The sequence below is a fragment of the Argentina anserina genome, chromosome 5, assembly GCF_933775445.1.
Source record: "Argentina anserina chromosome 5, drPotAnse1.1, whole genome shotgun sequence".
Classification (NCBI taxonomy): Eukaryota; Viridiplantae; Streptophyta; class Magnoliopsida; order Rosales; family Rosaceae; genus Argentina; species Argentina anserina.
This window is the reverse complement of record NC_065876.1, coordinates 1,001,736-1,028,685: the sequence shown is the minus strand read 5'-3', so window position 1 is coordinate 1,028,685 and position 26,950 is coordinate 1,001,736. Positions and strand designations below refer to the sequence as shown.

The following is a 26,950-nucleotide window of genomic DNA, read 5'->3' as shown; positions in this document are numbered from 1 at the left end:
TGCTTCGTTCGTGGAGAATGAGGATGTTAGAAAGGCAGAAGCAGAACAAGACGTGATGGAATTTGCAGAAGCAGGCATTGAGTTGGTGGAACAGTGCTGTATAATGGGATGCAGTCTAAAACAAGGCCAAGAGAATCAAATCCTGCGCCGAGGAGTAAGTACTTTGTTAGGTACTTGTTCGTGGGATGGATCTTTGATATAATATGATATTTTGTAATCAGGGGTTACCGAAATGAAATTAAAGTTAAAAAGATTGTGCACCAAAGCCTACTTCAATTCACATCCCCAGTTGGATTTACAGCAAGGAATTGATATAATGAAATAAATTACGACCACATCCTATGAATGAAGACATTAAACTTACATATATTGCCAAGCGTGTAAAAGATCCGCAACAGAGGGTTGTTGAGAACTTGGGAGTTGGGATGGATTAGTATTACATAGTAAAGGCTTCCATAAAACTCAGCAACATGCATGCATGCCCTTCATACAGATGGAAAATACTTGTTTAGATTGAACGGCAATGAATAGAACTCCTCACTTCTTGAATCACCCTTGAATGACCTGAACTTGTCCCACCAATGTTTGCCCCTGTCTTTCCTAACTGAGCTGTCACTTCGGTGCAGCGTGTTGTCCAAGAAATACGCAATCACCCCCGCTACAAAAGCTTCCGATTGGAAAGGGACATTGATCATATCATTGAACTGCAAAATGAAGATGAACATTTTTAGACGGTGGAAAATATAACCAACCATTACATGATTTGACAATAGCTGATACGTAATTTGATGAATTTGGTGCACATACCCATCTTCCTCCTGTGTGGACTGGACCATAACCATTGATGGCGGTGTACTCATTAAAGTACTGTGGTATAGACAAACCCATGAAGATAGAGAAGCCTAAAATGAACTTTGTTCGGAAGCTGTTCAGGTTGCAGAACTGGAGAAAGCTAAGACCCCCAGAACCTGTGGAGGCATGAGAAAATGAAGAATGTTACCTAACAAATGTGGTACCACTGATATGATAGTCGATTAACTGTCAACATCTCTGCATGTTAAATTAAATGCACATACCGACATAAGCAAAGAACAGGCAATATAAGGCAGCAATGATGGGCCCTGGGATAGAAGCGAAGAGTGCTCCAAATTTGCCTGAAAAAATCGGAAAATGTCTTTGTCAGGAAATCAGAATGATTACAGATAGTTGCTGATATTATGTAAACTATGAATAGTATAATGTCTCATAAGTTATCACTAGACAGATTACCCAGAATAGAGAAAAATATCATGAACCCGGCAGATATTTGCACAACCCTTCGACTGCCAACACGTGTTAACGCCAAAAGACCAGCATTCTCTCTGCTCAGATATCAATTGAAGTCTCAGAATAAGGTTGAAATTTTGTTTTCTGCTTAATCAAACTATTTTATTTAAATAGCAAAAGTATTATCCCATAAGTCCTACACAGATACTGAGGATCCAGTCACAGTTCCGAAGAGCCCGGAAATCAGAATCCCAACACCCTGAAAGGATAAATTATACATTTAATTGGCAATCACAAATAGAGAACACTATTCATGGTTGGGAATGAGAGATTCTTTTGAGAGTGACCTCATGAAGTGTAAACATGCATGAATAGATTGAGTGAAATAGAAAGATAACAATATTGCATTTGTATATTAATAGTTTATTCAGGTCTGGAAGCAAGAAGTTTATGTGGAATCTCTCTCTAGAAGTGTAAGTGATACTTATAAAGTTAAGCTGTTAAGGGACTAGTTAAGTAAAGAACTAAAACTCTAGAGATCATCTATTTTACCTGCCAACCAACTCCACGACTCAGAATAGCAGGTGGCACTGGTGTTGCACTAGCATACCTTGATACAGCAATGAAAGCACCAGTGGACTGTTTTACCATTGCACATGTGAGAAAAAGAAGAAGAAAAAGAACATTAGAAAATCAAAATCAAGGTCCGGGTTCACAAAAGCAATGATGGCTGAGAATTTTGGCTTCTCAATAAGGATAATCGTTCATATGGGATAAAGAAAACGAACCTCTACAAGAGCAACAAAAGACGCAGTCATCATAGCAAACGCTTCACCAGCATCAAATGTAGGTGCTCCCCATTGGAAGGGATATGGAACTCTTATCCTGCAGACCCAAGTTCAATAAGCATTCATTCCAACCACTATTAAGTATCAATGCAGAAAGGTAAGACATACTGGAGAAAAACATACAATATCATTCCAACTATGCAATAAGGGATAGAAGACAGACATAGCATGCCTGAAATTTCTAGAAATTGTTTACTTTTGCAGCCCAAGTCTCTTATACAAGTCCATTATCTCATCTCAGCCAAATAGTTTGGCTTCTACTTTTATACTCCCATAGATCCTATATAAGGGTAAGAAGAGCCAATATGCATTTAAGACCCACAGATTGAACTAACCATGGGGCAGCATCTATAAGTCCAGCACGATCGGTACGGCAACTTGATTGTGTTTTGGGGCCTGAATCATTATAGGCCCCACCAACAGTGAGCAGATGCGCATAAATCCACACGATTACTATGGCAAATAGGACAGCAAAACGATCAAATACATGTTTTCCTTTGTGAAATATGTGGGGCATATACTGCAACACAGCCATGGCAGGAAACAATGTCAGCCTTGCAACTATAACTATTACATATAGTTACAATTTTTCAAAATTAAGAATTAAAGAGAATCAACAAAGGTGTATATATGGTCAAGTGTTTACCTGAGAAACAAATACTAAAATGACAAGCTCTGGCAGTCCAATCTCAATACATTTGGCAAGCTAAATAGGCAGGACAAAATAAATAAAAAACATTAATTAATAACTGGGAGAGCTTGATTCACTGTCTACATATGCATACCCATCTCAGATTAATACTTACCAGAGGAAAACCTAACTCATAGAGTCCAAAACCAACTAGTCCTACCAATGGAACAACTGAAAGTGGACTTAAAAACCTGAAAGGATAAATAAACGAATGAAGAGTTATAACCAGCATGACTTTAAGCTTTAACAACAAAACAACACCGTCAAAAATAAAAATTCTTTTCAACTTTAGAAGCCATTGACTTGAGAAATCTAAATGCACAACATGGAGATCTTTTTTATTGATCTTTATAACACCAATGTAGGAGTTTCATTAATGTAGAGTTGAACCAACCTTGCAACATTACGCCAAAGGCCACTGAAGCCTAAGACTATCTGTAGGGTTGAGGCCACAATCAAAGCACCTTGAATTGCCCGCATTGTACTCTTAAATTTCTGTATGGAAAGACATAAAAAACACAGACAAATCTTGCTTAGTTTTTAGAATTGGATTATGGTATAACAATATCCACCAGTTTGTGCTATAACATCCAGTGGTCTCCACAAGAAGTTCAAGTGACATATAATTAAAAAATATCCTGTTGTCACTTAGTTATACACCATAAATAGGACCGCAATTAACAAAGAATCGGCATTTAGAAAATGACAACCACGTAAAATGAGTTCAGATTATTACATCTATAGGGTTTTGTGAATCACTGAATCGACTAGCCAATATGATTGAAACTGTGGTCGGAACAAACGTGTATGACCCTCCAATAACTGCAGGTAGTCTACTCCCAAACAAGGTTTGCTTCAAGGTGTTCAAACCAGCAACAAAGAGTAGGGTCTGGATCACCTTGGCCTTTTCCTCCTATAACAATTAAAAGGAACACTTAGAATATGTCTTGGGTCAAATTTGAAGAAAATCTCAATAAGCCCAATTTGATTCTTACATTTCCACCTCCCATCTGGGGAACAAGAGCACTAGGAATGAGAACTGAAGTCCCAAGCATCACAAGATAATGTTGAAACCCAAGAAGAATCGCCTCGGCTGCATAAAGAACGGCTCACAATTTTGTTAAAAAATGGAACGTAACAACATGACTTAAGAATAATGTTGGTCGACATAATAAAATATTATAACTGCCAAATGTCTAATGCAACATCTTCTATTTAATTGCCTGAAGCAGGACTACCAAATTTAAACTTAAAGCACCATTGGACAATAAAAGCAGAAAAGTTTCACCAAAGGCCCAAAGAGTGACGAGAAACCAAAGTCAGGAGAGAACTAGACTAATATAAATGCAACTGATTTCAAGAATTAGGAGCGCAGCTTATATCACCACTACTGGAAAATCAGATACAAGGTCCAGCAAAATAGCACTAAACATAATCAACATAATCAAAATAGCACTAAACATAAATGGGAACAAAATCCCCCATTAACAAAATTCAAACATAAGTCGAAGGGGAACGCTAGTAGATTCTTTTATCCTGACATCAAAATATTCTATATTTAATCTGAAAAGAAAAAAATGGGGAAAGCGTATTACAGATTGTACTTTACATTTCCTTTTTCAAAAGCGGCATCTAACAAAGAAAAAGCTACTTTCAGGGATGAAATATAGGGATCACGTATCCAAAATTCCAAAAGAACACAAATTTAAGAGTGAATTATCAAAACACGCCTCAGATATACCACGAAGATCCAAAAGGATCAAACTTTGAAACAAAAAGATCCAGCACCAAGAACAATCTTACACTAAGCTCAAAAAAGTCCCACATAAAGCTCATAATACACAAATTAGCAAAAACAATAACAGAATGAGGAGTAGAGGTACTCACGCCATGGAGGTGGACTTGTAATGCAGTAAGAAACTCCGGGCAGTTGTTCTTTAGGTGGGTGAGGCTGTGGCTCATCCACCTTGGCAGCACCTCCTCCAGCCATTTCTCTCTCTCTCTCTCTCTCTATCTCTCTCTCTCTAGAAACCAAACAACAGAAGCAATGAAACCCAAATCCAAGCAGAACCCAGATCCCAAATCTAGCAAACACCAACTAGAAAATGAGCTGAAACCAGTCAACAATAGGATGTCCCAGAAAGATTAAAACTTTAGATACACCCACTAAACCAGAACACCAAATAATAGATGAGAGACAGTGTAGCTAGAAGCTTTGAAACTGTGAACACAAGGTGAAGATTAATAATTGAGATGGGGAAAATTAGTAAGAAAGAAAAGATGAGCAAAAGTACCTTTTAACCAGCTGAAGAAGGCAAAGCAAGAGCCAAATTGAAAGTGGGGAAAAGCTTTAAAGTCCAAGAACCCTTGTGCCCCACAGACCCTAAAACATGTTCACTCAAATTGGGTTTCTAGAGTTTAGAGAGTGTGTGAGTGAGAGAAGCAAAATCCAGGTGTTTGGTTAAGCAAAGCACAGTTAAGGTGTGACTATGTGAGCAGGTGAGGTGAGACTAGAAAAGCTTGAAGCTTTTTGGCTAGAAATGTAAAAGTGGTTTAGTAGTAACTGAAATTACAGTCTCTCTAAAAACTAATCAAACTATACTAATTTTCTCACTATAAAAATACATGATGCACCTTACTAAAGTCGAAAATTATAGTATGATTAACATAACATTTAAATTTTTGAGAAATATTCATGCACAACACCTGTACAGAATTGGTCAGTCTCACTGCCACGTGGTACGGCCGAAGTAAACAAAGATTTGCAAAGATTTGTCTTAAAATTAAAATGGAGTTTATGTTTTTTGGTTTAAGAAAATGTTCGTCTGATTTATTTAGTGAGTGTAGTTCAGCTGTACAAGGAGACAGAGGAAGCCCATTAGAAAAAGAGAGGCCACGTTGGAAATGATAATGTCACCGGAGGAATGATTGAGAGTCGAGATGGAGAAAACGACGGCGTTTTCCAGCTTTGCATTTGCATCAGATAAAGGTGCTTCGGCTCCATCAATTCCCAGTTACCAACATCCCCTAGAAGGATGCACCGAATTCCATTCGTATGAAAAAAGACGCTTATACCCACGAACAATAGACAGAAAAAGTTAGTTCCAACTCAAAGGAGATTGAACTAGTTCAGGATAATCAATAGGTAATTTCTAATTGAAGAATTGAATGGTACATTTTGTTGTTTGGATCCCGACTTCTGAATTTGCAAGTATAATAGATTCGAACTGCTCATTAACATTAGTGGTTTAACTCGATCATGATAATAGCGGACTTGCTCAATAAAACTAAAATTGTACAGCTGATATCGTTTATAATTAGAATCATATACGGATTTAACATTGCTCGAACCAGCTAGTCTATTACATTTCCTTGTCGAACTCTTTTACTAGAAATTTGTGTCATGAGTTCAAGTATGTTTTACACAAAATATAATACTTTTTTGAATAATTCCGTTCATTTATATTTGTTCTTGAAATTATAGTTATAATGTTATATACACGTCAAAGAGGGTAATGTTGGCATTTGGAACAGATTGATCACATGGTGCCTGTAGCAGAAGAATATTGGGTTGGGGTGCCCAAAACTGTGAGCCTTAAAAAAATCAACCGACAAGGCTCTCTTATCCCTCGTTGAATTCAATCGAATTCCCTTTTCTCCCCAATCCCTGCTCTTCTGTCCTTCCCCCTTCTTGTCTTCACCTTGTTGAGTTGAGTTGAGTATTGACTAACGATCAAACATTTCGTTCCATTAGAACCGAACCTTCTTCAATCCTCCCATCCCTTTACTTATTTTACAAGCAAACCCCATAAAGTCCATGGCATTGCTTATATTAAATTCTCTTTCTTAATTTGCTGATTAATTTCTTAGGGAATGGAATGATTGAATTCTCTTCTTAAGCAAAACCCACACCAAGTTACCTCAAAAGTCTAAAATCTCTTTGGAGATCCCGATCTGCCATTTGTTCTCATGTACCAACTTTGTAAACACAAAGATTTCAGTTTACTCATCTTCCTGAGAATAAGCTCTGGTGTGACCATTACAAGTGGACACGACACTTCTTAATATCGTATGAAATGTAAAGAAACTAAAATTGGAGCCATGTAAGTCATTTCTAGTCGTATTTTTTATTAGAATGATTTCTAGTCGTGTTTTGATACTATAAACTTTGGTATCGTATCATGCAGGAGATACAGTAATCATCTTAGTTCAACTTATGAAATTAAAATTAATCAACTCTTCATTGCATGAATATCTGAGTACGAATGCAGTATAGGCAATTTGTGAGTATGGAAGACCTGTCATTGTGCCACCCAAAACTCTTTTTCATATCTTTTTTTTTTTTTGTGATTTCCAAACTCTAAATGGTTTGTTTAATTCTGCTTTCTGTTTTTGTCTTGTGGATACTATTTGGAATGTATTCTCTATGATATGATCTGACATTATATGTTGCATGCATACTGATAAGGTGAAGTGATTTCTGTTGTTTTTATACATTTTGAGCTACAGTTTAAGAGTTTCGACGCCAATTCGAATAAATTTACAATTAGATACATAAAAATTGATTTAAGTCGAGCTTTTGCTTTAGTTGGAGAGAACAACATAAAAAGTTTCATGTAAGATCTTAGCCTCAGAATTGCGAAAATTAAGGAAAGAGTAGTTGTTAAACAAAACTATAGTGATCTTAAGAGTTATTTCATCAATAATTATGTTACCTCAAAAGTCATGCATCACATGATAGCTAAGCTTCAATTATGCCACTCTGAAAGACAATTTAGGGGAGATGATATTCATTGGACCATGAAAGATCATGGAGTATTTTATTTTTATTGTTTAACAAATGCAATTATAGTTTGGGAATATACAATATATGATGGCTCAAGTTGCTCAAGTTGCTCAAGTTTGTCCTTCTATTTGTATTGATATAGATTTTCCTTATCAACTTGCATATTCCATACAAGACATGTCAAAATCATATTGGTGGGAGAAATAGAGAATGGATGGCTTCAAGATTCAAACCAACCTAACCCTTAATTGAAGATTAAGACACTATTATCAAAACTAGTATCCATTTCTAACAACCTCTGAAATTCCACTCAACAAACCTAAATCCATAGATAATCGCTGACCCGTCCATGTTTAGTTATCGTTCATCTTCTTATAGATAAACGATTTTTAATTACAAGGTAAACTAGACTCTACCAGAATAATGCTAAAGGAAATAAGGAAAAAGAAGGTGACTGTTGCTATCAAAGTTATTTATACATATCACCAAACCCTAGCATATGTTAAGGGACCACGACCCAAATTATGTTGCCTTTTTTAGAGCTTTTGATTTCAATGGAATTAATTATTATTGTTGTTTGGTGCCTTTTCTCCCTCACTTTCTATTTCCCTTTCATATTTCCTTGTCCTTTTTATTGGTTTCGATTAGAATCACTAGGTGGAAAGGTGATGAGTAGCACATTCTGGTCCCCCTTAGTTTTTGAGATATTGCTATTACTTTCAAGCCTAACCAAAAGGAAAATTAAAGAGATTGAACAGAAATCGAGTTATAATTCTCATGCTTGCATCACAAGATACTTGCGAAGTGATACATGATCTAACATGATATAAAGCCGGAATCATATACTGGGTAAATTTGTTTTCGTTGATATGCTAAATAGTGTACGTTTGAAAATTTTCACAGTTTCGCGATTCTAATTTAGGTTGCAACACACACTCAATTTTATAAGAATTGCTGGATCACTTGTAGGATTTGACACAATGAGAATTGAATACTATAAATTCTCGATTGATATTAATCATGTCACAGAATATTCCACGTTAATATGTGATACTCCAACTTTCTTACCTGATGTCGGAATTTCTAATTGTCACTGAGGTAGTTATCTTTGTAGCTCGTTTTCTTTTTCAATAGGAAGAAAAAAAAAATCATTCATATATGTTTGAAACCAATCAAACCATCCTAGGTTTCAGCCCATGGTTGCCTTTTCCTTATTGGGCCTTCACTTGTTCACACACTTTGCATATAGAAGTACATTGGGCCTTCCTTTCTATACTCAGCTGTAGTGTATACCCACATTCGTCATTTCAGTCGCCGCAGACACTCTACTTTATCCACATCAATCGCCGCCGAATCGCCGCCGTCCATCTCCAGACTTCAGGTGGTTTCTGGGTTCCCCTAATTTCTTCAGTTTCCCAATCACCCATGTTCATTCACGGCAGCCATTCACCTTTATTCTCTGTTTCTCTGCTTCGCTTTATAACCTGCACTCCAATGTTTGTGAAAATGTCCAAGAGAAAAACACCCAAATGGGTCTTCGTATATTGGGCTTAAACATGAGTAGGCTGAGTTCTGTAGCGTAATTGTATATGTTTCTGCTTGGTTTTGTATTGGTTGTTCTGATGTTTGGGTGTTTTGTTTGTGCTCAGATTACCAATGATGATGCTGTCGAGGTACTTCAGGCGGACGCTGTTCTCTGCAGCCAAATCAGAAGGGTCTGGTGCTGCTTCTATGGCTAGGACCACGGCGCACAACCCGCTTGAGGAGTTGTTTGAAGTAGATAGGAAGACTGATGAAGAAGCGCCAGTTGTATATGGTACAATGCTTTTCGTTTCTTTTGTTTTCTGCTGTTTGGTGCATTTAGGAATTGGGGAAATTGGATTGTGTACTTAGCGAGAATCGGTTGGGGAAGTTTAAGGTATATCAATGCAGACCTTTAAGTCCTCAAGATGAATCGGATTATGGTTGAATTGTTCATCAGTAAATAATCGCATTTTCATCTGCATTCTTTTCGCGATTTTCATCAGTAACTTCTGTTCATTGTCGTTGTCAAGGATTATTTTGTCACTTTTTTTGTTTATTACATTCTGGTCAATGTTATTTTATTAGAATCACACTATACCAATTAGAGCTGAAATGAAGAGAAATACCAACTTTTCTATGCTTTCGAAGCTCCAAGGGAATCAAAGTTTCGATAGGAAAAGATCAAGTACTATGTACTGTTCAGTGACTATTATATCAAATACTATATGGGTTTACCTAAAGTCAGGTTATCCATTGAAGGAATTTGGTTTCATAGTTACCAGGGATTAAACTCTGTATTAGTTGGATGATCCCATTCTTATTTGAGCTTAATAACTTGCTTTTAGAGTTTGATCTTACGAGAGCATGAAGAAATTCTATGTGCAATGATCCAAGATTTGTTGCATAATATAATATCAGCGGTAATATTGAATGTCCAATGTCATGTTTGTGTATTTCCACAGAACTGCTTGATGCACTACGTATTGCTTCAGTGATAGATATTTGAGCTATATATTTCAATGTTTGATGCTTCGATTGCTATTAGGTCGAAGTTGGAAGGCATCTGAACTGCGTCTGAAGTCTTGGGATGATCTCAATAAGCTATGGTTTGTTCTGCTGAAAGAGAAAAATATGTTGATGACTCAACGTCAGATGCTTCACGCACAGAATCTTCGGTTTCCTAATCCTGAGCGCCTTCCCAAGGTTAGACCCTCTCTTTCAATCATTTTCTGATTTGCATCAACAAAAAAATACTCTGGAAGTTCTTCAAAATCTCCTTTACATGCTGTAGTTTCCTTTGTTTACTCTTCCTGCAAATTGGATTATCACGGTTGATTTCTTGTTATTTTGTCATCATAAAATTAAGGTGAGGAAGTCGATGTGCCGTATCAAGCATGTTCTCACTGAGAGGGCAATTGAGGAACCTGATTCCAGGAGGTCTGCTGAGATGAAGAGGATGATAAATGCGTTGTGATAGCTTCTACACCCGTGTGTTGGTTACTTGGTGAACACTAGCGATGCTCCTTGGTTTCTTTCTCTCCTTCCATTAAGGAGCACTTGTAATATTAGATAAATAATTGACGGCTTCCGCCTTCCTGTTTCGATGAACTCGTATGGCGGTTTTTTTTTTTGGTTACTTTGTAGTTTGTATGGTGGCTTTTTGAGCAAAATAATTATCTTAGTTATTCCTATGATTAACACTGTACGTATTATTATGAATTGTATGACATGACTGTTAAGGACCTTTGCACATGATGAACTATTTAAAGGGGTGCATTGTAACTAGATGATTAACTTAATTAATTATCGTCTTGGTTTTTAATTAGTGAATTGTACTAATGTTGGTTCTTACATTGATATATGTAAAGAAATGAGAAAATACGCATGGATTGTTGATGGTGGCTATACTGATACCCAATTAACCATCAACTAGTTCAGAAGCTAAATTCCTTAAAAAAAAAAACAAGTTCAGAAGCTAGATTGAAAAGAAAAAAAAATCTGAGAGTTCCCAATTTTTTTCCCATCACGTACTCTTTAGTTTCCACAAATTAGCGATGTGATGGTGTCCATGAGGATCAATAGAATCGTCTCTACGATGACTCGCTCATGTTTTTGAATCCGATGCATTGGCATGCGTTGTTGAGGAGGTGCTTCCAGTTCCATCTCAGATATTTCAACATCTGCATATACATTTGTGTGGTTAATTTAAACTGCATCAAATTCAACCCATCTAGCATGATAGGATTTTAAAAAAGGCCCAAAAACGAAAAGAACATAATATATGATCCACAATTCGTATTCAAAAGATTAGAATTTAGTTAGAACCAAAGGAAGGGAATTGATATCTGATGGGGAATTAACAAATTATATAAAGCGAATTAACAAGCCAAGAACTCACCATCTTGTTGATCGGTTGGTTGCTCGGAAATTGCAAGGCTTGATATCCCATCCCTGACATCTGGAGTTAAGGGTGGACATAAAACCTGAGGACCGAAACAAAACCGGTTGAACCGATCTGACCCGGCCAGTTTAGTTCGGTATTTGTTGCTATTTTTAACCATTTTAGTGGTTCGGTCTGGTCCTTGTCTTAGCCGATCCGATCCTCAGTCCTAGTGATTTTGAGGTGAAAAAAAAATAAAAACCCAAACATATATGTGTTTATATATGATTGAATTATAGTTTAGTGGCACAAGCTTATTTTAAGATTGGATGTAAGAGATTATAGTAAAAAAATAACCCTAAAAGGCTAAAACTCTTAATCCTAACCGGTTCTTACCTGCCTAGTCTTGGTTCTTGCCGGTCCGGTCCCGGTTCTTATCGGTTCAGTCCCTAACCCGTTCTTGATTATTTAAGAAAAAAACCCAAATCTAACCAGTCCTGGAATTTTAAGACAAAAACCGGACCGAAAATACAATTTTTCGATTCGGTCCCGGTCTTGTGAAATAAAGGGTCGGTTTATGACCGTGCCCAGCCTTATTTGGAGTAGCTGACAAGGACATATAAATCAAAATTGAACAAAAAAATTGTAATCATACGATTATTCTAATCCAAAGATTTGTAATCATGTAGAAAAAATTGAATATTGATTCCAAAATTGATGTTTATTTACGGCTCCCAGTTACCTTAATTCCCCTGTCGGAGATTCTACTCTAGTATCCTTTTCCTAACTTCAGGGGGTACAGAAGAAGCCATATCTGGAAGTTGCATTTTAGCTCAGTTAAGGATTTGAGGTGTTTCAAAATCAAAACAAGAGAGAAGAGATCTGATGGCGAAATACCTTTCTATTATTACACTAATCGTTAAAATTTCTTTTCCTACGATAAGGAACTCATCTTCTGATTTCTCTATTTTTATTTTCTTGTTTTTTTCTTACGAAGAAGATTGACGCTTCGTTTATATAGAGGAAAGACGCACGTCGATTACTAGAGGAAATAGGAAAGATTACTAGATTCCTAATACAAACATACAATTATAGGGAAAAGGCTAGATTGGGTGGTACGGGCCATCAGAAGGTTCCAGCCCGAATATCTATCTCCTCAATCTAATGGACTAACCCAAATATAGTTGATTGAGAAGATATACTATGTCCAGGGCCAGCATAGCCAGCATACCTTATATTCTTTTTATACGGCAATATTGATACACAATGAGCTTCAAATAAGCATGGAATAAAATGCTCTATACAGTAATTCACGCACAGACACAAACCACACATTGAGTTGGAGAGCGGAAACACGATGCTCCTCCTCCCAACAACCACCGCGAATGGGGTTGCACGAGACAGTCGCAAGCAATAAAACCGTCAAAACTTACCCGTATGGACTAAAGAAGTATATTTCGAGACATAGTGACATATAGGGTAAGATATAGTTACAAGCATTTCCTATATTATGCAGGAAAATTATATCATACAAATTTCTTCCAAATTGTTTAGTCCAAGCAGTTACAATGAACCCAAAAAAAAGGGGGGGGGGGTGAAAAGAACAAGAAACATAATTATCATGGGCTCAGAGAGAGCAGCAGCTATGGTGGCAGTGGCCAGTGGGTTGATGCTAACTTAAGCAACAAGCAGCAGCAGCTTCTTAAATATATCAATTAATAATTATTTCTTCCCTTTCCTGGCAGATAGGAAGTTAGGAACAGGAACCCCAACTGCACCATTCACATCATCAACTCTTCTCCTCTTCACTTCCCTCCCCTCACTTTTTAGTAATCTGTGTTGGGACAACTCTGGACAACCTTAACCTGTCCATCATAGGCCCCCCCCAAGTCCCCATTTCACCAAATTACCTCCTTACCCTTCCCCCTCTTCCATGACAGCCCCTACAAAATGACATCCCTGCCCCTCATCTGTTTCCACCTTCCCAAAGTCATATATGGGTGCAGATCGGTCAACCCAGTCCAGTCACATTATTGTAATTCTGAAAATTGGTTTTGTTTTTGGTCAGCTCACCCGCGGGTGAGGGTAGCTTATTCTTCGCTGCCCGATCTGCCCGGGCTGCCCGTTCCCTGCTGCCTCGCTTGCTCTACCAAGTACCGAGTACACCTTTCCCTTTTGCCCTCTCTCTCTCTCTCTCTCTCTCATCTCTCTCTTTTTTTTATTTCGATTTTCTCTCTCTACTCTCTCTCTCCAGATCGATACCGCGGCTCGGGAATTGGACGTGGCTGTTGGATCTGAGGTCCAATTCGATCGGCGCAAGGAAGACCCAGCCCCTATCGTGGAATTAGGGTTTCGGCGAACAAATTGAGAGGCGGAGATGTGCGATCTAGGGTTTCGCGATTGGTAAAAGGAGGAGGTGGATTTGGTGGTGATGGTCGGAATTGAAGGCGCGATCGAAAATGCAAGGCTATGCATGGGAGGAGGGGAGGTAAGGAGAGGCAACGGAGTCGGCACATGTTGACAGCCGACGGTTCTTCTTCTTCATCTTCGAATTCCGCTAATTCGTTTTTCAAGGTTTCGTTATTTTACTGATTGCGCTTATTTGAATTATCATTTAATGGCTGATTTCGAGTTTATTGCTTCGATTTTTGGGTTTAGTCAAATTGCGAGGTTAGATGAGTTGCGGTTTGACTACCGAGCTGTGGAAAACATAAAATTAAGTGAGTTTTAGGTGAATTGTGAAGTGAATTAGGCTTCAGGGTTGCAGAAATGGTCGTTTAGCTTTAGGATGTTGCTGCGGAAATGGAGTCAGCAGCATAAGCCTGTTTGTTTTCATGTAAAAGAGTGACGGTTAGTTTTGTGATGCGGCGATGATTAAGGACGTGATAGTAGAGAGGGAAGAGCTACGCAGTTAGTTTGTTGTATAGAACTGATTTTATCGAATTAACAGCAATTACATCTGTTACAGCTGTCATTTGAGTGGCAGAGGTTAGTGATGTTGTTGTGATCAGTCTAGTTCGTGAGCTTTCGACAGTTTGTAGTCTCTTGTGTTAAAGATGTTTTGATAGTGCCATGGCTTGCTTACATGTTCATTTTTTTAGCTGAGTCCGATGTTTGCAATGTATTTGTTCTCATTGATTTCGGGTCACTGTGTACCTTTTTAAAGTCCTACATTGGAGTTTTTTAATTGTGGTTGATCATGAGAATGACTACTAATAGGTTTGTGCCAATATAATAGGACAATGAAAATGCTCTTTATACGTTTTGAAGCTTCATTTCTTATGCGCACTATATGGGATGCATGCTGATTCTTATGGCTTTGTGGTTACCAATTTAATGGTTATCTGAAATTCTCTATTTTTGTAGGACGGACGCAAGATCAGTGTTGGCGATTGTGCTCTTTTTAAACCTCCCCAGGATTCCCCACCTTTTATTGGAATTATTCGTTGGTTAATTACAGGCAAGGAGAATAAGTTAAGAGTAGGAGTGAATTGGCTTTATCGGCCTTCTGAAGTAAAGCTTGGCAAAGGCATCCTATTGGATGCTGAGCTAAACGAAATATTCTATTCGTTCCATAAGGATGAGATTCCGGCTGCATCGTTACTTCATCCGTGTAAAGTCACGTTCCTTCCTAAAGGTGTTAAACTTCCATCAGGGATTTCATCTTTTGTATGCCGGCGTGTTTATGACATTACAAACAAGTGTTTATGGTGGCTAACTGATCAAAACTATATTAATGTAAGTTTTTCATAGTTACATTTATATTATTTTTTCAGTTTGCTTACATTCAGGGTCATTGATATCATTTTGTTGGACAGGAGCGACAAGAGGAAGTAGATAAATTGTTATATAAAACTCGAGTAGAAATGCATGCTACAGTGCAGTCGGGCGGTCGATCTCCAAAACCAATGAACGGTCCATCTTCAGCATCACAGTTAAAAGCCGGATCAGATGGTGTCCAGAATAGTGCCTCATCCTTTTCATCTCAAGTTAAGGGGAAAAAAAGGGAGCGGGGAGACCAGGGGTCTGAGCCTGTCAAACGGGAACGTTTTACAAAAATAGATGATGGGGATTCTGGCCACTGTAAACAGGAAAGCACTTTAAAGTCAGAAGTTGCAAAAATAACCGAACGAGGAGGGCTTGTAGACTCTGAAGGGGTTGAAAAATTGGTTCAGCTCATGGTGCCAGAGAGGAATGAGAAAAAAATAGATGTGGCTGGCCGGTCTATGCTTGTTAGTGTTTTAGCAGCCACAGATAAATTTGATTGCCTTAGTAGATTTGTGCAGCTCAAGGGTTTGCCTGTATTAGATGAGTGGCTCCAAGAGGTCCACAAAGGGAAGGTTGGTGATGGCAGTATATCCAAAGATAGTGACAAAGGTGTTGAGGAGTTTCTCTTGGTATTACTTCGTGCCCTGGATAAGCTGCCAGTAAATCTCAATGCTCTACAAATGTGTAACATTGGGAAGTCTGTTAATCACTTGCGGACACATAAGAACTTGGAAATCCAAAAGAAAGCAAGAACTTTAGTTGATACATGGAAGAGACGTGTTGAAGCTGAAATGAAGATCAATGAGGCGAAGTCTGGTGTAAATCAGGCTGGCCCCTGGTCTGCTAGACCAAGGTTACCTGATGTTTCTCATGGTGGAAACAGGCACGCAGGTGCATCCGCTGATGTTGCTGTGAGGAGCTCAGTTACTCAGCTTTCTGTATCAAACAAATCTTCAGTTAAGCTTGTCCAAGGAGATAACATTACCAAATCTGCTTCTGCCTCACCAGTCTCTTTGAAATCGGTGCCGTCACTTGTTTCAGCAGGTTCTAACTTAAAAGATGGACAATCCCGGAACGTTCCTGTTGGTGTCACAGTTGATCCTCCTACTACAGCCACAAGGGATGAGAAAAGCAGCAGTTCTAGTCAGTCTCACAACAATAGCCAGTCATGTTCGAATGATCATGCTAGAAATGGAGGTGTGTCTGGTAAAGAAGACGCTAGGAGCTCTACTGCTGGTTCAATGAATAAGACATCAGGTGGTTCTTCACGGCCTAGAAAATCAGTAAATGGCTTCCCAGGTTCTACTCCATCAGGAGTTCAAAGAGAAACTGTGTCGAGCAGAAGTTCATCGTTGCACAAGAATTTAGCTTCTGAAAAATCATTACTGCCTGGAATGGCAAGTGAAAAGGTAGCATGTTTACCTGCTGTTGAGGGGAACAAATTGATTGTGAAAATTCCAAATCGAGGTCGCAGTCCAGCACAAAGTGGAAGTGGAGGTTCTTTTGACGATCTTTCAAATATGAACAGCAGAGCTTCTTCTCCCATGCATTCTGAGAAGCATGATGAACTTGATTGTACCTTAAAGGAAAAGGTTGATGTATATCGAGCCACTGGTATCTCAGATGTTAATACTGAGTCCTGGCAAAGCAATGATTTTAAAGACATATTGACTGGATCCGATGAGGGGGATGGGTCACCTGCTGATGTTACTAATGAAGAGAGCGACCCTAAGAAGACTGCAGAAGTCCGAAAAGCTGCTTCCTCATCATCAGGGAATGAACAGAAACCAGGGAATGCTCAGGAGGCTTCTTTCAGTTCTATGCATGCCTTAGTTGAAAGCTGTGTGAAGTATTCTGAAGGCAACGCTTCTGTTGGAGATGATGGTATGAATCTGCTTGCTAGTGTGGCGGCTGATGAGATGTCTAAATCTGAATCTCCTACTGATTCTCCACAGAGGACCACCCCAGTATCTGAGCATCTTCGCAAAGGCAATGATTCCAGAGTCAAATCACCTCTTCCTGAGGACCTTGCTCGAGATGAAAGCCAGTCTAAAGCTGGTGCCATCGATATATGTCGGAAGAATGTTGTTGTCTCTGCTATTTTAGGGACTAAGGATGGGGGTGGTAAGGGCCCCTTCCCACAAAACGAAGAAAAACCAGTTGAAGTTACTTTAGCTCCTTCTGTGACTCCCTGCCCTGCTACGGCAGTTGAGGAAACTATGGATACTGAAGGAACCAAACCACCTGAAGAAAAAGAGGTGGTGGGTGGAGTTGATGGAATTATAGATAATAAACCAGACCTGACTGGTCATTTGTCAAATGAAACTAAGGCTAATGATGCGAGTTCAAAGGCTATAAAGGGGAAAGAAGCTTCGGAAGAATCATCGTTGCATCCAGCGTTGGAAGCCAATGATAAACTGTCTACATTACAGATGTGTTCTGAATCGGTGAAAGGAACAAGTGAAGATGTGATCCTTAGTTCAGAAAAAGTCAGTGCACCAAAGGCTGACAATACAGATGAAACAGTGGATATGAGTTACTGTAATCAGACGGAAAGACAAAGACCAGAAAGTAATGATCCTATCTTATCCCAAAAAGAAAGTGATAACCCTTTAATTTCTAAGATTCAAGCTGTTGGTGGCTCTAGTTCTGCTGTTACTGACCACAACAATGAGCGCGTGAAGGAAATTTTGGAGAGTAAAATGGCTAATGATCAACATAGTGCACCAGCTGTTTTGAAGGTGAAGCCTGATCTTCCAATGCAAGTAGTAGAACATGTGAGGTCCAAGAGGTCTAAAGTTACTGGCATGGAAGCTGAAGGAGCTGAGGAATGCAAATCTGCAACTGCAGATACTCGTACTTCCACTGTGGAAGTTTCAGACATGGATGCAAAAGTTAAGTTTGATTTGAATGAAGGCTTTAATGCAGATGATGGGAAATTTGGGGAGCCAAATAATTTGACAGCACCTGGATGTTCGAGTGCTCTTCGGTTGATTACCCCTTTACCATTTTCTGTTTCTTCTTTGTCGAGTGGCCTTCCTGCTTCAGTTACAGTCCCTTCTGCAGCAAAAGGGCCCTGTGTTCCACCAGATGACTTGTTGAAGGGTAAACAGGAGGACGGCTGGAAAGGAACAGCAGCGACAAGTGCCTTTCGGCCAGCAGAGCCTAGAAAAGTATCAGAGTTGCCACCGGCTGCAACAAATATTGCAGTTCCTGACCCTACAGCTAGTAAGCAAGGACGCCCTGCTTTGGACATTGACTTGAATGTACCTGATGAAAGAGCTCTCGAAGATATGGCTTCTCAAGAGATATTCTCTCATTCTATCCCCACTAGCAACGATGGTTCTGTGCATGATCAATCAATAACTATGGCACCTGTTCGCAGCTCAGGAGGTCTGGATCTCGATTTGAACCAAGTTGATGAGGATTCTGAAATTGGTAGTTACTCATTGAGCAATATTCGCCGAATGAATAACCCAATTTTGTCAACAAAGTCACTGGGTGGACCTCTCAATGGAGAAGTCAGCCTTTGTAGGGATTTTGATTTGAATAATGGACCAGCTTTTGATGATGTGACTGCTGAACCAGCGGTAATCAATCAGCATACCAGGAACAGTGTGCCATCTCAACCACCTATTTCAGGTTTTAGGATGAGCAATACAGAAATTGGGAACTTCTCATCTTGGATTTCTCCAGCCAATACCTACTCTGCTGTCACAATTCCATCAATTATGCCAGATCGTGGAGAGCAGCTATTCCCAATTGTTGCAACTGGTGGACCACAAAGGACGGTTCCTCCTACTGGTAGCAACCCCTTTACTCCTGATGTCTACAGGGGTTCAGTGGTGTCATCTTCTCCAGCAGTGCCTTACCCTTCTACTTCATTTCCATATCCAGTGTTTCCTTTTGGAAACAGTTTTCCTCTGCCTTCATCCACGTTTCCAGGTGGTTCAACAACATATCTGGATTCTTCTGCTGGAAGGATTTGCATACCTACTGTCCGCTCCCAGTTGTTAGGACCTGGTAATATGATTCCTTCCAACTACCCAAGGCCATTTGTAGTTAATGTTCCAGACGGGAACAGTAACAGTAGTGCTGAGAACAGTAGGAAGTGGGGAAGGCAGGGGCTAGACCTCAATGCAGGGCCTGGTGGCCCAGACTTAGAGGGGAGAGACATGACTTCGCCTCTTGCACCATGGCAATTCTCTGTTGCCAGTTCACAGACTCTAGCTGAGGAGCAAGCAAGGATGTTCCAGATGCCAGGGGGCACCTTTAAGAGGAAGGAACCAGAGGGAGGATGGGATGGCTACAAACAACCCTCATGGAAAGGCATGTGAAATGGCGAAATCTGGTGACTCATATCCTTGTAAGTAGATCGTAAGCCTTTGATAATGTATTTGTATCTTCCTCTCCTGTGTGCAAGGTCTGGTATCCTGATTTGAATGGACCAGCTTCTGACACTATCTGTAGCTAATAAATTTAGATTTCCAGAAGTGTCTGTTCCCTTGCAATCTATTCTCTTGTTGAGCTCCAGTACTTCTCAACTGCAACATGTGATTTATCTACCACTAGTAAATTACAACTGCCATTTACTTTTCTCTGTAGTAGTATAGGGTAATATGGTCTAATAACATTAGTAAAGAAGATGGTTTGCCTGTTTGCCTGTTGTACTTGGAAATTTGGGAAAATTGCATTTTTATTTCTGCATGGTCAACCTACGGAAAAGATCAAGTGAAAGATAGTTTGAGATTAGATATAGTCACATCTGGTCTTCCAATAATTTATACGTCTTTGCTTTATTAACTTCCATTAATTTGCATCTGCAAGTTATTTATCTTTCTATTTATTTTTCAGTGCTTTGGGGATGCCATATGCCAAGACACCAGGTCATTATCCAAGCTTGTGTGCTGCTGGAGGCTGGGTGGTAAGTGAGTTATTTGATGTTGTTCATACTTCATAGTCTCCGACCCCCTCCTCGTTGTATTATTTGTATCTTAAAAGAAAGAAACAAGCTCTACAAGCTGTTTCCTTTTGTCTGCCCTGGGGGCTGCAGGTTTCCCTTGTAGATATACTTAGTTCTAACAGTTGAAATCATACTGTTTTTCTCCATACACAATCTTTGGCGTCCTTACTGGAATCATGTGCATTAGAAATTCATTATTAACGTTGGACCGATAATCCATCAACATTTCCAACCTTTCTTGTTGTGGATGAGCATAAAAGGAAGCTTAATTACGTGGCATGTTTATTTCTCTTTAATGTTCCATTGTTTTCTTGTATCCATCTCATATAAGCGTAGGTCGCCAAATTTTGGCATTTGAGCTCTTTTGTTTCGTGGTTTGGTTGCTATGGTATATATTTTGATACCCGTTCTCCAGGGGCTTGAAGCATGTTTTTGTCCATCTGTTGTGCTATGCCTCAAATACCATCGTTGCAGCTTTTGCCCCGATTTGTTTGGGTCTCATCTCTGAATGTTATTTTTTGTTGATTTATAGAAAATGGTTGTAAATCCAGGTGATTCACAACTGAAAATATATTGCCCGAGTAGCATGTTTTCAAAGATGAGCGTATCTGATGGAGTATGTCATTGGAATGTAATTATTGCACGTAGCTTAGGTATTTGGCCCTCTAATGTGTGCTATATATCGAACGTTTGCATACGCTGAAGATTCACCCAGTGGTTACACACCAATGTAATTTGCAATGGAAATGGCGCTAATGCTGACTAGTTTTTACCATATTACAAGTTTAAAACCTACGAATTTAGATTAGTAAACACGGTATTGGTACTAAAAGTGTACCCGTTTTCTCGATATCTATACGACATTATGAAATACAAAAAAAAAAAAAATCAGCAACAGAAAAGGTAGTATCGATGATTATCAAATTCACAGGATCAGACTACTCTGAGGGTGAAGAGCCTTCAAGTAGCACACAAGTAATGATCGGGATGGCGTTTTCATTCGAGACACACTAGCCTTCGCCCACAAACGATGTTGCTGCAGTTTTGATCGTTAAACAAGACGGTTTAGAATCGTATCAGAATGATTATTAGTAGATCTCAAAGGTAATCAGATAATTAGTTGTATACGTGAAATTGATATCTCGAATTTGGTAGCATATGTGCACTCAAAATGGGACAAAATGCTATTAAGCTGCCTATAAAGATAATAAAGGAAACATCAAATATAGAGATGAAAGAAGGTACTGACACTAGACATCCTCGACGTGGCTTTTTCTTTTTCTCCTTTTGCTTCTGTGGTGGTTTGATAACCACTCTGATAGCAGCATCAAAAACTGCTTTCACATTCTGCAATTGAATCAAAGAGGCATTCACAGCATGACTGACAAATGCAGGAACAAACAGTGGGAAAATTCTATCATGAGGTAACACAAGCACAACTGAAAAAGAATTAAAAACATAATCAATTCCACAAGGCGGTGACAAAACTCGTCTAAACTCTAAACTGAGGGTTAGTTTAAGGAAACTGCCACCAAGACTGAACAAGATATAGATAGACCCATTCAAAGTTTCAGGTGCAGTTGATTTAACATATGCACAACCTCCGAGTTATGGCCTTATGGGTAAAATGATGGCAAAAGTAAGAATTTGTAGATTCATGTAGAAGCAGGAAGTCTTCTTGTTTTTATGCAGATATTGAACAATTTACAGCCATTACACAAGCAAGTACTTATTTGTACACACCTGCTGAGTTTTAGAGCTGCATTCTATATAATATGCAGCACCAATCTGTTTCCGCAGCTCCTCGCCCTGGTTGTATAAAACAACAATTAGTTATACCATCCATTTCTGACCTATTGATTGATAACGGAACATGTTTTTTTAACGAGACTGATACCTGTGCAGTAGTAATAGGTACCAACCCCGGGTGATCAGTCAAATAGTGCTTATCCTCTCGAAGATCTACATTTCGATTATAAACCACATGGTTTAGTTGCAGAAATTTTTTTCGGACTACGGGTTCCATATTATTCAAAGATGACCGCCGATACATCTGCATATTTGGGGAACTTTATATTTTCCGGCATTATAATTGTTAAACATTGGAAATGTTTGCAAAGCTCAAGTGGGAGAGTTACCATCATTTTCCAGGTTTATAGTTTGGATCTAAAAATATATGAAGTCCTGTTAAGTGATATAATAGCACATTTCTATATTTACCATTCCAGTAAATAGGAAATAAGTAGTTTAGATTCGATCAGAATAAGGAAGTGGATAACTTATAAATCCATATTATGTTAAACTAGCAATCTAGCATCAAGTTGACAATTTCATAACTTCTGGAGAGTAATAGCGTTTCAAACCTCAAACTAGAAAAGTATCTAGAAGACTAGAACGCAAATTGACAATGTGAAATCCTTATAATTAGTACTTCTAACTTCTCTTTTCCAGATACAATACCTCCATTGATACCATCTACTTTCTAAATAAGCATATTACTATTTAAGACTTGCCTTTCCCGTTGCTTGGCCAATCAATCCCATCTTACTTCTTAACAGACATATTAACACTATCCCTAATCTATCCTAGAAATCTCACTACAGTTTTGTTAGTAGCTTTTATTTGAAGTTGATATCCACCTCCGGAGGCCAAAAGCCTAGCTGCCTTTAAAGTTATCTAGTGAATCAATCCTCTAACTCAATCAGCATGATCTCATCAAACAAGATATGGTCCTTGCCACTACATTATATATTGATCAATTAAAATCTAACTTCCACAGCAGAAACACCAGAAGGACATATAAAATATGATGAAACAAGGTTAGTTAATGACCTGTGGCAGGTTACTACACTCATTGTGGCTGCATATCTTAAATCTTCCCAAAGTAATTTTGCATGTCAGAAGCTTTCAACATGTAAGCATATCAATCTCCCGTACTAAATGCCCCTAAACATTAGGTTTTATATCTATAAATCAGTCATGGCTCATATCATCGTTTCGTTCAATACAGCACAATTTGTGACCCTAAGTTCGTCAAGTTATACTATGGAAGGTAAAAATATCACCAACACAAACTGTGAGCTATTGAGCATATTTTAGCAAACAAATATAGCAAGTACTAGAGTGAGTATCTGGCTTTACCTAGTTTGGTGCCAGCAAGTACTACTGGAACTCCAGGAGCATAATGCTGCAGTTCAGGAATCCACTGAAACAAATTGGCTGTTATAAGTTAGAAACTACAACACATACAATACCATAACCGTGACAGAGAGACTAAAAACACATTTTTCTTCAGGTTAACGCACCTTTTTCAGTATGTTCTCATAGCTGGCACGACTAACTAAGGAGAAAGCAAGGACAAAGACATCCGCCCCTCTGTAGCTCAGTGGCCTTAGTCGATTGTAATCTTCTTGCCCTGTGAAATAAATAGCAGAGAGATGATACAACAAAAACTTTTATGCTGATTTTGCATCATATTACACAAAAACCATAATCAAGAATACTAGGCTGAAACAAGTAAAGGTTAAAAATTCATTCTGGGCTTTGAAAAAAAAAACATACCAGCTGTGTCCCAGAGGCCTAAGTTCACTGTTGTGGATTCAACCACCACATTGGCACTGAAGTTATCAAACACTGTGGGAACATAATCCTGATGAACACATAAAATAGAACTGAAATTTATAAGTACAGGACTCAAACAAAAGAAGAGCAAAAGCAACACATTTTTTACAGGGAAAATAACATCAAATATACTTGAAAAAGTAAGGGGTTGCAGAAAAAGCAACCCAATTTGTTGAAAACAACAAAAAAGCTGCAAAACCCAGATGAACACACAGCTAAAATGATTGAAAAACAAACACCCAAAAGGCCTATGATTCAGTACAAGCTGACAGACCTTAAGAAAAAAACAAAAGAGAGTTTGAGTTTCATTACAGTGGGGAACTTGTTGCTGGTGTAGCAAATGAGCATACAGGTCTTGCCCACAGCCCCATCTCCAACAGTGACACACTTGATGAACTTGGAAACACTTGAAGCCATTCAAACCCAAAACCCAAATGAAAGGAGGAGCTGAAATTGAAATTGCAAAGACAGAACAAAAGGGTGGTTGCAAATTGGTTGGGATATTCAGAAAGTCTGTGGCTTTTTAATTCGGCGGGTAGAGAGAGTAGCATATGTCACATGATTCTCACTCATTCACTCACTATTCCCATATACAAGGCAGCTGTTCTTCTCTAACTTTTTCTTGTTTCTAGTTTTCTTTCTTATTTTCTTTCCTTTTATAATATAACAATTGTGTTTACATTAGGTGAAAATCATGGGATGGTTCTAATGACGTCTGTAGATGTTTTGTTGGTTTTGTAATCTACGATACGAAGTTGTAGTTGAAACAAATTGCTCATCTACTTGTATTTATTTAGTGTTTTTCTTTTGAATAGAACTTGTACCTATTTAGTTCAACCCTCTTGGACTGTTCTGCTTTCTTCTCTTATATATTGTTTACATAATTTAATTTTTATTATCATGCAACTTGAGAAAATGGCAAGTTTGGAACACAGACTTTTTTGATTGCCGGCATTCTATTTAGATAAGCCGTGGATGAGAATTGTTATATGTTATGTTTTAAAGTTTTTCTTGTTCTTAATCTAAAAAATAAAAAAAGAGAACGATAACTTGTTTGCAACAAAAACCATTTTGGCTAGTACATAAACCCCAATGTGGGTGGTTGTCAAACCATTTTAGGTAGTTCTTGGGTTATTTAGTTAGGTTCATATGATTTCTTTAAGCCTCTTTGTTCTCTATTTAAAGGAAATAAAAGATGGAAAAACGTTGGCGGTTCATAGATTGGTTTAAATAGGAGAGCATCGAATATAAACTTGGTGGCAAAGGTAAGATTTGTAGCTCAAAAGCTTCTTTCATTTCTGGTCACATCCCAAAAAAGAAACTTGTTGGTGAAAATTGGAGTTAAAGTATGTTACATCATCTATAATAGATAGGCCATAATCATAATACAGCTACTACTAATCAAGTTCTGGAATTGATGGAAATTTGTAGACTTAGGGCCACAAGCACAATTATTAATCACCCAAGTGTGGATTATGATAGAGTAAAGGGGTTAGTAGGAGTCCATGCCCCATGGGTTTCTTGTGGTGGTGATGATAATATGGGGTTACTTCAATTTTTGTTATTTATTGTCAAATTGAGTTTGCTTGACAACCCAAGAACAATGTTATAAGTGGTATACTGGGACCATGAAGATTAGGTGGTGCAAGAAGCATTGAATTTTGGAGATATCATGTGGGATATAATAGAATAAGAGAGGTGGCCTTTTTTTCTTTTGAATTTATTTTGAGGACCATACTATGATGATACATTTTCAAAGAAAATATGGATTTCTATGTAGTGATCCACATTTTCTTTGGAATTAGTTCTAGTATGATGGATGGCATCCACTGGATCTCATTTCAAAATGGACCAGCCCAATAGATGCGGTCCAGGTCCATAACACTAAGCAGTGTAAACAAAGGGCCTAATCTATTCACATTCTTGAAAAGCAGGCTGAACTCCTAAAAGCCTCTCGCACTGAATCTACATCCTCAGCTTCGTGCCATTTGTTGCTTATTGCCTTACATGAAGTTTAGCACCCTGTCCATAAAACATATATGTCCAATGTATCGTTGAGGGTACCATCCTATGATCCACCTCAATTACTCTAATCAACAGTAGCAGAGGTGGAGTTGGTTGAAGCCAGATTATGACTGGCACTAGATTATTTTCGAGCTGCAATATTTACAGATATAAAGATCAGAGCTACCATGCGCAATGTAGATACCATATCCAAGAATACCCTTGATTTCGATTATATTGCATTTTACAAATTACAACAATAGCATACATACTACCCACGAGTCATGATCCCAAGTAGAAGAACAACAAAGAGACTGATAATGCCAACATCCAACAAGCTAGAACAATTTTATTTTCCATAAGACGGAACTAATAGCTAGATTAAGTGGCACAACACATAACTGGGCCTATAGATCGAGCATTATCGATGACACATAGATAGATTATATCTGAAGCTCTAGGCCTCTAGCTGCACCTGGGAAAGGGAGTGCCACAAGTCCTAGCAACTTTCCGAGCATTTGGGGTGTTAACAAATTTCTTGAGGTTGGGGTTCTTGAGGTACTGGCAGAGACAAGGCTTCTGCTCCTTGAGTTTGGTACAGCATATATTTGATGGTGGAGTGTTAGAGCTTATTGCACTTGCACAGGAGCTCAGCTGTATAGGGCTGCAAGTAACAGCTGCCGTGGACACCTCTGCTGTGGCCAGCATCACCACAACCATGGTGCACAATGCCATTGCTACATATGATGCTTTCATTTTCGGTGCTACAATGTCAAAAATCCAAAGCAAGCTAGAGAGAATGAGATAGTCCTACTGGGGGAGTGAGCGACTGAGTGTGATGAGTGAGGCATTTGCCTTCGGTGCTCTCCCAATTTATAGAAGCGGATATGCAATAGAATAACAAATCACTATATCCTTTTTTTTTCTTTTCAACTTTTGAAGTTACCCTTTATTTAAGTTCTTTTCCTTGGTTTTGTTCAATTATAATTTACAAGATTCAAAGGCCAGCTAAGCTCCATTGCCATTCTTACCATCTGATCAGAATAAAGCTCTTTATTGAGATGTCTTTGAGCACTTAAACTAATTACCTGAGCTTAAA

The 26,950-nt window shown here is 38.6% G+C and overlaps 5 protein-coding genes across 6 annotated transcripts; 2 read left to right on the top strand and 3 right to left on the bottom strand.

Moving 5' to 3' along the window:
* Positions 1–224: 224 nt before the first annotated feature.
* On the bottom strand, positions 225–5,277 carry LOC126796294 (nucleobase-ascorbate transporter 6). 2 transcript variants are annotated; one of them, XM_050523085.1, is made up of 15 exons: positions 5,100–5,277; positions 4,693–4,889; positions 3,801–3,898; positions 3,542–3,718; positions 3,200–3,300; positions 2,921–2,996; positions 2,761–2,820; positions 2,450–2,634; positions 2,055–2,151; positions 1,819–1,905; positions 1,467–1,525; positions 1,270–1,361; positions 1,077–1,154; positions 808–968; positions 225–704 (listed from the first exon to the last, which is right to left on the bottom strand). In XM_050523085.1, the coding sequence occupies exons 2-15, from the start codon at positions 4,793–4,795 to the stop codon at positions 486–488; spliced, it is 1,593 nt and encodes a 530-aa protein (XP_050379042.1). In that variant the 5' UTR covers positions 4,796–4,889; positions 5,100–5,277; the 3' UTR covers positions 225–485. The 2 variants fall into 2 exon arrangements, with proteins under 2 accessions (XP_050379042.1, XP_050379043.1); XM_050523086.1 differs by having other exon boundaries at positions 4,693–4,823; positions 5,100–5,118.
* A 3,612-nt stretch (positions 5,278–8,889) lies between these two features.
* LOC126796296 (uncharacterized) lies at positions 8,890–10,762 on the top strand. The gene is made up of 4 exons (XM_050523090.1): positions 8,890–8,972; positions 9,241–9,407; positions 10,161–10,318; positions 10,482–10,762. The coding sequence occupies exons 2-4, from the start codon at positions 9,248–9,250 to the stop codon at positions 10,587–10,589; spliced, it is 426 nt and encodes a 141-aa protein (XP_050379047.1). The 5' UTR covers positions 8,890–8,972; positions 9,241–9,247; the 3' UTR covers positions 10,590–10,762.
* Positions 10,763–13,681: 2,919 nt separating this feature from the next.
* Positions 13,682–20,498, top strand: LOC126793771 (uncharacterized). Its single transcript, XM_050520390.1, has 4 exons — positions 13,682–14,069; positions 14,862–15,233; positions 15,314–19,629; positions 20,118–20,498. The coding sequence occupies exons 1-3, from the start codon at positions 13,965–13,967 to the stop codon at positions 19,598–19,600; spliced, it is 4,764 nt and encodes a 1,587-aa protein (XP_050376347.1). The 5' UTR covers positions 13,682–13,964; the 3' UTR covers positions 19,601–19,629; positions 20,118–20,498.
* Positions 20,499–20,895: 397 nt separating this feature from the next.
* Positions 20,896–24,474, bottom strand: LOC126796275 (rac-like GTP-binding protein 3). Its single transcript, XM_050523056.1, has 8 exons — positions 24,160–24,474; positions 23,788–23,875; positions 23,532–23,641; positions 23,368–23,431; positions 22,124–22,188; positions 21,970–22,035; positions 21,476–21,573; positions 20,896–21,262 (listed from the first exon to the last, which is right to left on the bottom strand). The coding sequence occupies exons 1-8, from the start codon at positions 24,262–24,264 to the stop codon at positions 21,223–21,225; spliced, it is 636 nt and encodes a 211-aa protein (XP_050379013.1). The 5' UTR covers positions 24,265–24,474; the 3' UTR covers positions 20,896–21,222.
* A 1,586-nt stretch (positions 24,475–26,060) lies between these two features.
* LOC126794483 (non-specific lipid-transfer protein 2-like) lies at positions 26,061–26,696 on the bottom strand. Its single transcript, XM_050521215.1, has one exon. The coding sequence runs from the start codon at positions 26,605–26,607 to the stop codon at positions 26,317–26,319; it is 291 nt and encodes a 96-aa protein (XP_050377172.1). The 5' UTR covers positions 26,608–26,696; the 3' UTR covers positions 26,061–26,316.
* Positions 26,697–26,950: the final 254 nt, after the last annotated feature.